Here is a 16,551-nt window from a genome sequence, read left to right as displayed (position 1 = left end):
ATCTAATCCTGGGCGTGTCTGTAACAATATTAATCTACTGTACTTTAAGCAACATATCCACTCCTCACCATACACAAGTTCTCAGATATTTAAGCACAAAAATATCTAAGCATGATAATAGTAATTAAAAAAAATCTCAGTTCTCAAGTGCTACCAATTGTCTTCACATATAAAATAACACTTTTATAGCCATATCTGCCTTCAAACCAAATAAGTTCATTTCCGCCGTAGGTTTATCTTTATGGTCTCTAGAGAAAAGCTTGCTGGGCATAGCCACTCATTTAAAGATGTCATTTGTAATGTTTAAACCTGTTTCTGAACCTATAATAATAATAATAATAATAATAATAATAATAATATAACTCCAAAGTACCTTAGCAAAAATGTCACACAACAGCTAACAGTGCTCATGGTTATAAAGGACATTTTATAAATGTAACTGCTGCCATCTAAAGTGATGCTGAGGAGGTGCATGACAAAAAATATAACTAACTATATAATAACTGAAATATTTAAAACAGCAGATGCTCATTTTAAAGACTTGCATGACCACAATGGCTTCCCAACTTCCCCAACTGTCCCACTGCTGTCACATTTAAGAAGCATCTCCTCCAACAGTCTTGAACTTCCCTTTCTTAGGTTGCAGCTAATTAAAGAATAAAACAGACACAAACACAACACTCAGGAGAGTTTTCTCTCCTGAAGACTCTCTGGCCTAAATGTGACTGTTACAAAGTGCTGATGCTGGAGACTCCTTTCATAAATGTTAAATAAACGTCCCCTTACATAAAGTTATAAAGTTTCACAATATTAATGACTATACTTTTTTTTTTTTTTTTTTTGCTAAATAGCATGTTTTTTGTAAACTGTCTTGTAAAACAGTTTATAGACATGTTTAATAGGATAGATAAAATGGGACAATTTTAGCTTCAACTACTAAGTAGACTCACTCTTATACTTACTCATACTTTTACTCATACTTTTTAGGTGATGCTAAAATTGCCTCTTGAGAGTCCTCTTTTCAAACATTGAAATTTTTCTAGAGCTGATTTGATTGACTCGTGTTGTTTTGGATGATGAACCCATTTTATAGGCAAACAAATTAGCATTATTGTTTCTAGAACATGTAATAAGTGCTATAATTGTGGCAAAAATCAGCTCGCATGCAGTCTTTAGATTATATCATGGCTTAATTTTTTTATAGCAGTGGTCCTGTAATAGTTCACGCCATATTTGATATTTGATATTTGATATTTACCACCGAGGCCAGAAGCCTTGCTTACAAAGGAGCCTTACGTGAGTACATGAACATGTACAGGACAGACCAAATAACATCATATCATAAGCAAACATATAAAGTTATAGTACATTTCTGTCTCATAAAAAATACAAGTCTCACTGTACACCAATTTATAGTTTCCTCCTTTACTTTATAGAACACACAATATGATATATGTGAGGAATAAAACATAACAGGGTGTGCTGTTATAGAAAAAATAATCAGCAACAGGGTGGTGTGATGCAACCTGACTCCACAGCAATTTGCCAATGCTAAAGTATTTTTATTCGTTAATAAATGACACATTGTATGTTTTATCCATTTATAGTTACATTTAGTGTTGTAGAACATCTGAGGAAGCAAGTTAATTCCTGTTATCTCTTGCATTATAGCAGCTACAAACAATCATTCCCTCTTGATGTTATGCATCAGGTGGTACCAAGAAACTGCAAAGCCCTCCATTTTGAAGTCCTTCCAGTGTCAGAAAAGCTCTGACACGTGAGACTCTTTCTATAAATGTTAAAGAAATGTCTCCTCACAGAAAACTTCATCATATCAACCTTTACACATGTTTTTAAAATCCGTGTATGTGGAGCATCTGCCATACAAGTCTCTTTGTAAGTTGTTTCTAAAGTAACAATACTATATTAGAATGAGTGCATTAATATAAACCTGATTTATCTTGTAGCCAAAACTACTGTCAGAATTGCTGTTATAGAAAATATGTGGTATAAAATCTATATAATATATACTATACAATATATAATATATATAGTCTGCCTTAGGTTTTATATGACAACATTCTGTATTGACTATCTACCATCGTAGCTTATTATGATAGAAAACTATTGTAGCATACAGTATATCACAATTACCATCATAATACTATCCAAAAAATAAAAGGGCACCAAAATTGATCAGAGAGATTTTTCATTTCAGTGAATGAATATTCATCCAACTGCACTGAGCTATTTACAAATCAATGAATAAAACAAGGACAACAGAGAGATAAATGCTAGGACAAGTTTTTTTCTTCAACTGTGTCTTCATTGTGTGAATGGTCACATAAGCTCAGTATTTTACGTAAAATAATGTTGGTTAAAAAAAGTAAATATCTTGCTGCTGGGTCACTGAGTCACTGAGTCATGCAGGAAACTCAGTACAATGTCTAATGTCCATTCCATCCATTCCTGTCCTTACTTGTCAGAGTTGGAACTCTTTTTGTAAGGGTACTTCTGTGCTATCCCGTATGGTACATGTGCAGCAATCGTGCCCATCTCTGCAGCACCTTCTATATGGAACATCTGATCATCAAAGTAGATGTGGGGTCGTATTTTCTCCAGCATGGGGCCTTTGGGAGCACCAGCTAAAAACAGGGCTTCATCTGTTTCCAGTCCCCAGGCACGGAGAGTCTTTAAAGCACGGATGCCTGAGCTGGCTGCACTGCGAGCAGTCACCAGATAGGTGCGAATGGGGCAGTCTAACCTGTGGCCTTTAGCATAGAACTTCTTCTGGAGCTTTCCGAGGGCCTCTAGGAAACCTTTGAGTGGGCCCTATAAGTCATGCAGAGGAGAAATCAATTTAATATTCGAGTTCGTATTTACTTTACAGTCAGTTGCCACCTTGTTGGGTATGCATACAGTATCATATAATATACAATATACAATTATTTGTCATTTTTTTAGGTAAATTTACCATAGAGGTCACTTTGTAGCTACAATTACTGACTGTAGTCCATCTGTTACTATGCACATCAATAAGAAGGGACCATATTATTTGGATGGTGGATCATTTTCAGCACAGCTATGATACTGAGTCGGTAGTGTGTGTGGTGCTGGTATTAGTGTATCAGGTGTAGCTCCTTGGCTGGGGCTTTTAAACACTGTACTCACGTCCCAGCCACTTAATTATACACAACTACCATACTGGTGCAGTTAAAAGACTAAAGTTCATCTTTTTCCATGTGCAGTGTGTGTTAATCATCATCTACCCTTCCTCTGTGTCAGTATTTGACCACTGCACCTGTGTTCACTAGATATAACACTGCTGTACCTCATACACACTACTATGTCAGTGTTACTGTTGCACTGAATGATCCAGCATCACCTTCACTGATGGACAAAGTAGAAGTGAGAGAAACTGTAGATGGGCTACAGTCAGTAATTGCACTACTATAACGTGACATATATAATATATTTACCTGATAAAATGGCCAGCAACTGCGAGGCAATGGTAACTGAGGCCCTGATTTACTAGAATCCGAAGTAACAAGCCCTAATTTTCATGTTCAAAAGGATAAATTGCGAGCTCAGTAAAGTGTGCAGTTAGTTTGTGTGTTTGTAAATGCAGAATAACTGCTTGAGATTATGTCACATGCAAATGTGAGAGGGTAAACAATACATAAATGTGATTTTTGCATGTGATGTTTGTTATCAAAAATGCATTTCCTTACACTGCACACTTGTGTGTATATACTGTATATAAGAACAATATAGTTGAATTGAATTGATTACATGATCTAGTAGCGTGTTCTCATTTTCCTTCTCATGCTCAAAGAACTTGTCCAGGCCATGAGCTTTGAATATTCGTTCAGACTCATCCGAGAAGAGAACAGCATCGCCATCAAATGCCACTCTTAGCTGTGTCTCCGACACGTCTGTCTGCTTCTCGGGCATAAACATGGTGGCCGCTGCAATGCCTGAGAGGAAAGCAAAACAAGACAGAGAGAATATTGCTGGCTGCAGGCCAATATGGAGTGTAAGCCTTTAGGATCTATGACACTTAAAAGCCTTTAATGAAAGGCACCCATTAGAGAACTACATAACAAATAGGTCACTGGATTGTCACACATACAGAAACACTCAGCACTTAGTACAGACTAACATTTATCTTCTTAATTTAATATTATTTCATATGAAATCATTTTCAATGTCTGTTTATAAATTGAAGTTATATATAATATAGACTGAAGTGACTTGTCTAGGACTTGTTTAGGTTTTTTCCCAGAAATCAAATTGTTTGTGCACACAAACAAAGCACTTTCTTTTTACTCTGATATCACATTAGCAAAGCCTGTGGGATAACCTTGACCAACTGGCTATGTGGAGTTTCATTTCAAAATCATTGACAGGTTACCTCTCCAATTACAACCTAAATATACCACTGCAACTTATTTACTCTGCCTGTGTATCATACTGTCCCTCACTACAGCTTTCAACCTCTGCTGGGGATAAGAATATATATATATAAGAAATAACATGTTTATAAGCTATAGGAAATTAATTCTACACTCCTAGAAAATTTAGAAGATTTAAGGGTTCTTCGGTAGTCCCACTGGGGAAATTTTAAAAGGTTATATGTAGAACTCTATCAGAAAGTGTTCCAAGCTAAGTATCATAAATTATATGACCCTTAAAGAAACCCCTTTTTTCTAAGTGTGGATTACTTTGAGTATAAAATAATTAACATCCAGACTGCAAAAAAAAACATTTATGTGTTATACCATGGTTATCTGTAACAAGCTCTGTTTATCAGACATTACAGATTACTGAACAGTCATGTGAATCTTGTGCGAATGCTCGACAGTGACAGTGACAGTTATATTCCCAAATTCCTAACTCCTAAGTACTCTATAATTGCCTCCTGCTATTCATTAAGATCAATTATTATACTGGCTCTGTAAATATTACTAATGTGAATCTCAAAAACTTTTGGATATATTGAACTATGCAGTCAACGTATATTCTCTGATTCTTTGGTCCAGTTTGTCCTTCTCACCTTCAGCCAGTGCCTCCTGCACCTTTTTTGGGTCAGCTGACAGGTACAGGTTTGTGTGCCATGCTTTCAGGTAGCCAATCGGACTACTGCCTCCTGTCATGCAGAACCGCTCAATGAACAGATCTGTAAAAATCAGATAAAAGCATATACTGCATTCATACTGTACTTAGGACAACGGAAAGTTAGGTCAGTTTTTGATATGATTATCTGAGATCGTTAGCTGCTCTGTTCTGTTTGTAACTAGATCATAACTTACTCTAGGTCACTAAGTTAAGAGACTATTCTTCCGTTTCTGTGCGCATATGAACACAGAAGAGGGGCTGTGAACACAATGTTATACTGAGGGTTTCCCAATACTCCTTCATAACACTCAGGAATGGGTTTATTCAATCTGACTTCTTAACAAATTTGAACAAAGCTGATTGAGCAAAGGTAGTGCAGTTCATTAATGAGTTCATTTGATTATATATGAAGTTATAAGAAAAGGGTATGATTGCTAACCCTGTTCTTAACCCTAATCTCAAACTTTGTATCTTCTTATATGACTAGAGTCATTCAAATTGTTACGTATTTGTAAGTGTAAGAGCACAGAAAGTGTGAAACCACAGCCAGCAGTCAGTAGCCACTATGTGATGCACATATTTTTCAATTTCTGAAACCCACAAACTAATGAAATTAGTTTAAGGAAATAATTTAAGCATGTATATACATTCCTTTTCTGTTTAATGTCCTGCCAAAAAAATCTAGTCTGAGTGATAGATACTTGTGGGAAGGTTTCCTCTTTAGCTAACGGTACTTTACATGGTGTCCAAACACACATGAGGAGAAGTCATCAGCAGGTATCACTGACAAGTGAAGTGGTTTGTGTTCCAAGTTAGATTTAAAATCATGGGCGTATAGAATCAAATACATCATTGCGTCAGACTTCTGATTGCATACAGAGTGAGCATGACAGCTACAGAGAAACTAGGCTTAACTTATACAGTTTTACTTTTATTGATTCTATAAAATGAGAAGCAAATAAAAAAATAAAGAAACATGAAGAAGCAATGACAGAACTCTTAAAATGAAAAATAAATTAGATCAAACATTATGGATTTGAGAGGGTGAAAATGTAGAACTTTTCTATGAAGTTTCAATATTCATAAATGATTATAAACCATTAATGTTTGTGTCTGTAAGTGTTTTTGTAATTAATTTTGGAATTTTTGGAATTAAGTGTTTCCATATTATATTACAAAAATAAAGTTAATAATGTCTTAAATCTTATAATGAGGAAAAATTGAACATATTCACTTTAATTGAAGCACTCAGTGCTGATATTTTAAATGTTTATAATGTTTTAATAAATATTACAGTTGCTTTATAATTATGCACAGGTCATTATTATTAGTTATAAATGTACAGAACATTACAGGGTATTATCATGAATAGTGACAACATAATTGTAAGCTATTAATGAATAATTTCTAGCACATTATTAGAGCTTTATAGGGCATCGAGTTTACAACAAATCATTACCAACTTACAAAGAAAATAAGCATATGGTTATAATGATTTATGCATAGGGGCTTTAGAGAAAGACTTTATAGAAGGACTGTCTCCGCAGCTGAGTGATTTATTTTGAGTGAGGGCTACAGGAAGAAGCTTAAAGCACACATTTCCCCATGAGATAAACAGTAGAGCGTGGGAGTCTTTCTAACATTCTCCTTGATGTTTCAGTTAAAATATTCATTCAGTAAATTCAGGCAGCTCATCTGTGGACTGATTCTGGTTTGCTGACTTAATAGCAGCATAAGAACAATCTGATATTTGTTTCTTGCAATATACAAGGAAAACATTTTGTTCTTGTTTACTGGGAAGCATTTTATTTTATGGGTTTGCTTCAAATACCTTTGGCTTCAAATAAACTTTATCAGCCCTGGTATAAAATATAAAACACATGAAAATAATATTTAAAAAAACATCTAAAACATGGGGGATGTCGATAAGTGTGTACATATTTATTGGGTTTGTTAAAAACAAGGCCAGGACAGCATGCTGCTTGTTGGCTTTGTGAATTAGCCACCAGGAAGATCAGAGCCTTTTCAGCTCTGTCGCAGTGGGGACTGGAGCAGGAAGTGGCTGGCTTCTGACACACATGCTAGATGTTCCACTATGTCTCTGTGGGAAGATATTATTGGCCAGCTGGGCATATAACCTCCAGTAAAACTTATGTCCAGAAAAACAGCAGGAACTGTTGAGCTTTGATCCATATATCCTTATCTCAGACCTACCTGTTTCATCCAGTGCACATATGGTGTATGGTAATTGATTGATATCCTTGACCTGAATGTATATGCAGGTCATGTTTTCATTCTAAGTTTAATAAATACAGTCACAGGTTTGCAAAAGATTTTCCCAAGGACAAAATGAAGAAGCCAGTCAACAGCTAGAATCAATGATTCACAATGAACCAACAGTTCATTCATTCATTCATTCATATTAAGTAACTGCTTTATCCTGTTCACAGTGAACCCCGTGGCTATCCTGGGAACACTGAGCATGAGGGGGAAAGACACCCTGAGTGGAACACCACACACATTCACAACCAGGAGCAATTTAGAGTCACCAATCCACCTATATATATGTTTTTGAGAAGAGGGAGGAAACAAGAGAACTTGGACAAAACCCAGAACAACATGGAAAGACCATGCAAAACTCCACACACACACACACACAGACAGCAACCTGAGCTCTGGATTGAATCAGGGATTCTGGAGCTGTGAGGCAGCAACGCTACCCACTGCACCACCATGCCATCATACAAGTTAGATCTTTTTGGTTGAAAGGATCATGACAAAGCTATCTTTGAACTGGGTTTTTGCCAGGTACACCCACATGTCATTTTTACCATCACTGAATTTCAAGGTTCAAGTGAATTTTTTTGCATTCAGTAACATTGAGGATCATTTGCCCTTTACTGTATATGGAGAGTAGCCTAAATATCAAATATCAAATATCAAAAAAAATAAATCAAAATTATAGTGATAGAATTTATATACTGACTGGTATAAATATAGTTTAATCTGGCCCTAATTTACCACCTTCTAGATGAAGAGCACTAATCTGCATGTGTAATCTGATAAATTACGAGTACAGAATAATCAAGTAAATGTCTTTTCCTGCAAAAGTTGGGTGAGGAAACAACATGCAATATGGTTTTGCATGGGCTCCTGTGTGGCGTAACAGAAAAAGGTTCGCTCTCTTGTCTGGAGAGCTGAAGCTCAAATCCTGACAATGCTTTAGTGTGATTTTGCCACAATATTACATTTTTACAGTTTCCTCATCGAACACAATGGTTCCTCTGAGGCACTGCCTTCCTGCTATGCCTTAATTTCATTTACATTTTACAGCAAATATAAACTGAAAAAGCTTTAAACTTGTAGTGAATTCAGTTTTATTACTAACGTAACAGAGCAATATTTTAAAGCTTCCATGCTTTCTGATGCTCCCTTCACCTCAAAACATATTTAGACGTTTCTCTTGAACACTTTATATATGCAACTGCCACTAACATGCCTTGAAACGCATGTGTGTGTGAACGTCTTTGCTAAGCTCTTTCCTGGTTCTCAAGCTGGTTCTCAACACAGGGTGCACTGAGTACTTTGAGTCCTGCTGTTAAACAATTTATTTATGCAGGACACAAAGGGTCGTTCCCATTTCACCACATCCTACCAGTGTATCTGAAACTGAGCTAAGGTCGGCAGAGATGACGCAGCTGGGAGGTCTGGGAGCTTCATTGTGTTTTGCTAACAAACATGAAAAGCATCCAGAAGTGCTGTGTACAAATTTCAGGGAATATGTGAATGAGCTCATAATTTCATTCAGTGATTCCTGTCCTTCATGTGAGCAGATTATAAGGACTTTGTGAGTAAGGTGATGTTTAGTTGTAGCTGAGTGGGTTGCATCTTTGAAGACGGTGCTAAGCAGCTGCAGTTGAAATAATACTGAAGTTTGCACAGGTCATAAGCAGTAATTAGCATAGAGGTGCCACAGACACAGAGGACAAAATAGTTACATCAAACCAGGTGCATCAAAACCAGAATCACTTCCATCATCTTTACAATAACATATGTAAAAAAGAAATGTGACAAGGCATGCTGTTATAGGAGAATAATGGTGTGATGTGGGCTGAAGTGAAGCGAAGTTACTGCTACCACCCCAAAGTTGATTATTTTCCAATAACAGCACATCCTAAAGTGTTGAATTCCTCTTATACCACAGCAATTTGCCAACAATTACAATTTTTCAACTTAACAAGTTGAACAAGTTGTATATTTATCTGTTACATGCAATATTGTGGAACATCTGGAACACAAGTTAGTTCCTGTTAGCACTTACGATATAACTGCTATAAACAATCACCCCCTCACACATCTCTTTTTTTTCTTTTTTGAAGTTAATAAGACCAAAAAAAAAAACACAGCTACTGCTACAAAGCGCAGACACTAGAGACTAATTCAAATGTCTCCTTACTAAAACGTTCTCCATATCAACAATTTTATGTTTTTCTTTGCTAAATATTTTTAATCCATTTAGTAGCCTTAGATTATGCAGAGCATCCATCATACAAGTCCCGGTGAACGAGTTGTTACTATAGAAACACTAACATATTAGAAAAAGCTCATGAATATAAACCTGTGATTTGAATTACACCCATGACTGCCAGAGATGCTGTTGTAGAAAATTAATCAACACTTTCTGACCAATTGGATTTGAGCATTCAACAGCGTTGTGATACCAATCAATATACTATGTTTATACAATAATATAATGTATATATTTTGTGCCCAACACTGAGGTTAGAATTGTCACATTCTGCCAGGTTTATACTGTTTTGTGTAGTTTTGTAATATTTACTTTAATGATGTTATATAGGCTTTTGGTGAAGTATTAACTAATTGAGGACAAGGGTAGAAGAAAGGACACTCACTGTGGTGGTTGATGGTGTTAATTAATCTTATTCCTACATGGGCATGATTATAGGTCACCAGCACAATGTCAAAAAGCTCCTCACTGTCAGGGTACAGCTCTCGCAATTGTGCATTAACCGCCTCCAGGGCCTGAAAAAACACACAGGTTGAGGTCCTATCAGTCTGTAGGGCCTTAATACACAATTTCTTAATGAAGACACATGTACGATTGACATTTTACAATTTTTGTAATTTACTTTTACATTTAAGGATATTCATTATTCATTTTAATCACTACTAATAGAAACTACTAAATTTTTCAGTAAATACGGTGAAACTAATATGAAAACGTGTGCAGTCACGAGAATGACAGTGCTCAGATTATAAGGAAGTTAAAAAAGTCTTTTGTCATCAGAATGTCATATGACTCATATGATGCACTGATGGCTTTTTTTAACATGAAACATGACCACATGGCCCTTTTTTTACCTCTTAAAAGCGATGCAAAAAGTGGTGACTTTGCATTTTTGATATGGCAAATTTCTTCAGGTCTCAGCCTACCCTATTTCATGATTTTGACCCATATAGAAATAAAATATTTTTCTAAATTTAAATGGAATAAATTGTAATATACATGACATACAATACATACATTTTAAGGAAAATAAACAATTAATTAATGAATAGATTGCATAGGAATAGTTTATATAGAGTAATTGGGTTCTAAGGTGTCTTTGTCTGTTACCTTAACAAATGGAAATGCTGGTCCAGGGGCTAAAGGCTCATTCTCGTGTTCCACCTGGTACTTGAGGTACTCCTCCACTCCTTTCTCTTCAAACACCTTCTGCTCTTTCTCTGTGCGGAACAGCACCCGAGAAGACACGGCTATGGTTACTGCATTCTCTGGCTTTGGCTGAATGGGGAATGAAGAGTGTAATATCCTATTACATTTAAGCCAATTAACAGCATATACACTTGTAGTAATAAGGTTAAAATCTATAATCCTAAAGAGTTTTTTCCTCTGAGTAAACCCTTAAAGGTTCTATATATAAACCTACAACATCAGAGAGAGTTCCAAGCAGAGAAAAGGACACAGAGGAAGCTAAGAACTCTTAATTATCCACAGTACCATTGTTTAGAATTAATATATGGTTTTATCATATTTTAGACATGCAAAATGTGTGGTGGTAGTGAAGTCTCTTATTTAAAATGGTCTTAAACTCCCCCAGGTACTCCAGTAGGATTAAATTAGACGTTTAGCATAGAGCCACTCAACAAGATGGTTTCAAATTTGGTTGTTTAAAGTACATAGTGTAACGACATCAGCTGCCAGTGTTCCAAAAGTTCAGGTGATCAGGAGAAGGTGATGAGCAAAGCATAAGTTTGAGAATTTGGATTAAGTGACATAGTGAGTTTCCAAATTCGCCGTGCAACGCCATGGGTATGGTATCTTAGTTATTATTCCTGTGAGCACTACTGACTTTTACTACTGAGAACTCTCTGTGATACACCCTCATGCCAAAGTGCTCTCCTAGGAGTGCTCATGCTAGTATCAATGAATGGGTCACATTTCCAAAGATCTCACTACTAGACCAGTAAATTTTCCCCGTAAATGCCTGTAAATTTTGTGCTGGCAAATGGAGCTTGGTGGTGTAAATAATGACACCAGCACATAATGTACGCCAGCACACGTGTGGTGAGTCACGTCACTGGAGATGCCATGTGGACCAGAAACAGAAGGCTATGTGGGAACAGAAGGGAAGAGATTGCGCTATGTGACCCAGCACAACATGACCCTCACAACATCCAGCGTCTGTGTGTTGCCAAGGATTTGAAATGTGAACAGGACAGACCACATAACATGAGACTATATGTGACAGGTTGAAAAACTGCAGCTCCTCCCCCAAGAACACATCAGAGAAACGGGAGACCAGTGTGGCATTCGTTAAGCAGTATCCTGAATCACTTACACTGGGGAGAACTGCTGGGTTCATAGCAGGGTCAAGGGACTGTTAGATTAATAATGGCATATCATTATAGTTCGAGGGGTTACTAAAGTGGCCATAACGACTTAGATCATCTTGGTTGGCTTTAGCTGTAGGTATGATAATACCATAGGAGATTTTAACTGCCAAAGGGGTGGCATTTAAAATCTCAGCATGAATATGCTGACCTAAGATTTACTTTCAAAGAACATCAGACTGTAAGAAAAGTACATGATAATATAGCTGATGGTGGACACAGAGGATGATTTTATTAAAACAGAATTAGCCTAGTCAAGGAAATTACCATCTATAACTTTCACACATAACGTGTCATAACGTGTCATTTTTAGTCATTATTATAGAAATGATAATATATTAGAATGAGTTGATGATGATTAATATTAACCTGTGATTTTGCCTTGCACCTGGAACTACTGTCAGAGCTGCTGTTATAGAAAATGAGTTAACCTTCTGACCAATTAGAATTGAGAATGTGATATAACTACAATGAACTTTTTTCAATAATCTACAGTTATAACCAAGATGTTTTATGTTCTCTGATCGTGGATTTGCTTATGAGTACACAGCCTGCTCATGTTTCAGCTCTTGCTGTGTGTGATTCTTGGATTAAACCCAATAAAAGCACTGTAAGCTTATAATGCTGCTTCCTCGGCATTACATATTTATAACACTAAGGGTAGATTTCAATTGATAGTCTATATAAATAGCAAATAGGATTTGCCAAATAAATTTTTTAAATTTATTTAAATAATTATCACAATAGATATCACAAAAGTTCCAAAAGATAACTTTTCCAAAGAGGACCAGATTCACTACCAAAGACACCGATATCCATACTAGCATTGAGGATCTTTTTTTTTTTTTTTTTTTTTTTTGCTTGTCCTTAATAAAAAGACTGGAATTGTTTAAACAGCACAATTTTCACACAAATCTGTTCTAATTTGTCTCATAAAGCTTGAGTATGTAGATTGTTAGTATGATTCACCAAAGGACCTACTGTGCATTTAGTGCAAGGTTAATGAAAGAATAAAGACAAAGACTTCATAATGTTTGATCTGATTTGAATATACTTACAAAGAAAATGCCTCCCTCCACCTTCCTGGCTCTTCTTACTGGTCCCTTTATAAAAGCACATTTCATGTCAGTCTAAATAGACTAGAATAGAAATAAGTTTAATAAATAGTAACTTTTTGTCTAGGGAGCTTGTAATATGATCACACTCTACAGAAACAAAGAGAAAGGGTTTAGCAACCATGTTAAAAGTAAAATCACAGATTGAGAGGTAGACACTGTTGTCTTTCAATTCAATTGGCCATTCAATTGAATAATCATTAATTGAGGAAAAATTATAACTCACCAACACAGATTTAAGCAACATTTTTAGGTGATATGCTATGTTATGTACCTTATTCGTACTTACAGCTAGGATATCTGTAAGATGGAAAGTCAGCATTAAGGCATAGAGGATTAACTTAAGGCAGAGAGGATTAACTGTTGTAGCCATGCCATGTTCATATTATAGTGAAAGAACAGAAAAGTCCTGTGGTGATATTTTATATGAATCTAGTGTTGTTGTCTGTTGTTTAATGATATTCATAGTGCAAACTCTTTGTCCTTTTAATAGAGACTCTTTAATTACACACAGGCGGTAGTTACTTCTATATATACCAGGACTCCAGGATGTGTTAATGGCCCATGGGGTTTTTATCTAAACATGTATGGAAATTTCGTGAAAAGTTCCTTAAGTATATAAATAATTGCCTGTGTAAGATAGAGTGGAATGGTTATAGTGCATTATGTCTAATACACTTCACTTGTTCCACCTTATTGGGTATAAATTCATCAAAAGTAATACTTTTTCTGTCTTTTTATATTCAGCTAAGAATGCAATAATAATTTCATAGAATATCCGCCAGAGAAAGAATTAACAAACATAAACCTAATTAAAACTCGCTCTAAACTTTTATCATCCCATGAAGACACTTTATCATTCCAAGTCAAAAATTGGGGAAAAGATTAAAAATCAACATTAAAACTGATCTCGATTTTTGGAAAATCTATACTGAATATGTCCAAAGTCACTAAGTCACTAATATCCAGCTCCTTCAATATCAAGTCACAGAACACACATCACACAGCACATAATGTGTGTCATGGAGTTTAACATTAAGAAATGTACAAATTGCATGCTTAACTCTAACAGCTACATCCATGCAATTAGGTTACACACACCAGTTCATCACTTGTACAGAGAAAGGATGATGGCTAATTTTAAAAGCTATTAACATTGAACCCAGAGAAGAATGAAACACAGATTGTGCAGAATGACCAACCAACAGTTCACATGCTCCACATGCAGGCAAGTGCAAAAGTTTGCATCCCCACGGTTTCTGAATTTAAAAAAGGAAATGTCTGTCTATTTTACAAAAGATGTACAAAAATAGAATTCCAAAAACTATAATGAAAAAGTGAAGACTTTGCCATAGCAGAAAATTTAAACGAACAGCTTTATCGTTGACTGTTACAAAGCTCTGACACTGGAGACTCCTTCCATAAATGTTAAATAAATATCTCTTTCCAGAAAGCTTCAACAACTACATGAATTTTTTTTTTGTTAAATAACAATACTTTTTAATCCATTTATTATTAGGCTTTGGTTATGTGGAATGTGCTTTTATCGAAAATTAATCAATATCTTCTGACCAAACAGAAAGAGCTAATAGATGGGGTACACTGGACTCACTGACAAATTGTTCATGGCAACAGATGGACTACAGTCAGTAAATATAAATATATTTATAACAGATGGACTACAATCAGTAAATATATATTTATAAAGAGCTATTAAAATGTATAATCAGTGTAGACACAAAGTACCTAATAAGGTGGACGTCTGAGTTTATATTGTACATAAATATTACATTATATTATATTGTGCATTGTATCACTATATGTATTTATTGTACATCAAGCCAGACGATCCTACAATCTTCTCTTTGTCAGCATTTTCACAGTTTTATCATGTTCATATTTGCATAGTGATACCCTTACAGTAGTGTGCTTGATATCAGGAATAGCCCATGTGACGTGACCCGCACCTGCTGCAGCTCAGATGGAATTATCCCTCCACTTTTAGCTCCATTACTTAGCAGCTCTCTCTCTCAATCGCTCTCTCTCTATCTTTCTCTTTCATGCCCTCCCCATCTGTAAAGGTGTCTGTCTGCCCCATCACTCTTTTATCATGTTTGACACAAACAGAGTTAAGTAACCACATGACAAAACATAAAAGGCTAACCTGTCTGCTGCCTGTTTCTCATCCAATACATAAATTGGTCCCCATCATGCAGGGACTATTAAGGCAATACATTCACTTGCATTAGAAGTATCAAACTATCTAACAATGGAGATTGAAGTGCTAATCCACTAACTATTGGTACTGGGAGGGAGATAAAAATAGACAGAGAGGAGAGAGATGACCTGTGAAACACGTGTGCAATGTAAACATCTAACATGCCAACATGGTATATTGTCTGGAACGTTAATGTGAGAGGAAAAAGTCAAGCAAAACAGTGATTAATAAAGTTCACTGTGGAGATGAAGTTAGTTGAGAGATAAAAAGAGACCTAGACTTACAGTTTGGGACTTTTTAGTAGAACCCACACTATCACAGAAGCCCTCGTTGTCATTCCAAGAGGCTTTGCTGTCACCGTTTGAGCCTGACAAGGGGCCGAGGGACATGGGGTCCTGTCCCTTCATGACCTGCACAGGGTCAAGACTCATCCTTCTCACCTGCACTCATTAACCACTGCTCCAAGCTATCCTTTCTCATACGACACTGTTCTCCTGATACACACTCATAAACACAGCCTCTGTGTGTAGCTCCAGCATAGAGAAGCCTGCTAGTATTATTAGTAGCCTAAAGTGCTGCTGCTGTGGATTCACTGGATCTGCTCCTGCCAGCTGGTTGTGTTTTGTGTCTCCTCTTCTCTGATGCGGTGTCCGCAATGTGCTACTTGTGAGTCATGTTGATTTCCACCCCCTGGGCCTCTCCCTCCCTCTCACTCTCACACACACTCGTCCATATAGAGATCCACTTACATGCTATCTCTGTCTCCATCTGCATAGGGCAAAACTCATGGTACAGTACAGCATTTATTCATAAACAAACAAGCAAACAGATAATTAAATAATTAATGAATTAATATTGACTAAACTGCTGTGGTGAATTTATTTGTATTTAGTATTTAATGTCTACCAATTTTATTGCATTTAAATGTGATACTTTCAGTATGAACCAGTTAATTAATGAACAGTTAATCAATTTATTCATACAAAGAGACAACATTTTAAACCTTCTGTGATTACCAGAGGTGACAGTGGCTAAGAAAATCTCCCTGAGACAACATGGGGAAGAAACCTTGAGAGGAATCAGACTCAAAAGAGAACCGATCCTTTTCTGGGTGACACCGGATAGCAGGATTTGAAATCATTACTGTTCTAAACTTTATACTGTAACATCAAACAATGCTTAGGG

At 36.1% G+C, this 16,551-nt stretch overlaps 1 protein-coding gene across 2 annotated transcripts; it reads right to left on the bottom strand.

The window, feature by feature from the left end:
- Positions 1–1,406: 1,406 nt before the first annotated feature.
- nt5c1aa (5'-nucleotidase, cytosolic IAa) lies at positions 1,407–16,040 on the bottom strand. Of its 2 annotated transcripts, XM_026929663.3 has the most exons (7): positions 15,651–16,040; positions 13,092–13,136; positions 10,757–10,924; positions 10,032–10,161; positions 5,057–5,179; positions 3,793–3,977; positions 1,407–2,832 (listed from the first exon to the last, which is right to left on the bottom strand). In XM_026929663.3, exons 1-7 carry the CDS (start codon positions 15,795–15,797, stop codon positions 2,476–2,478), a joined length of 1,155 nt encoding a protein of 384 aa, XP_026785464.2. In that variant the 5' UTR covers positions 15,798–16,040; the 3' UTR covers positions 1,407–2,475. The 2 variants fall into 2 exon arrangements, with proteins under 2 accessions (XP_026785464.2, XP_053084339.1); XM_053228364.1 differs by lacking the exon at positions 13,092–13,136.
- Between the last annotated feature and the right edge of the window lie 511 nt (positions 16,041–16,551).

This window comes from Pangasianodon hypophthalmus, chromosome 23 (genome assembly GCF_027358585.1).
Source record: "Pangasianodon hypophthalmus isolate fPanHyp1 chromosome 23, fPanHyp1.pri, whole genome shotgun sequence".
Classification (NCBI taxonomy): Eukaryota; Metazoa; Chordata; class Actinopteri; order Siluriformes; family Pangasiidae; genus Pangasianodon; species Pangasianodon hypophthalmus.
Note: the sequence above shows the minus strand (reverse complement) of the source record. Positions and strands in the feature narration are given on the sequence as shown.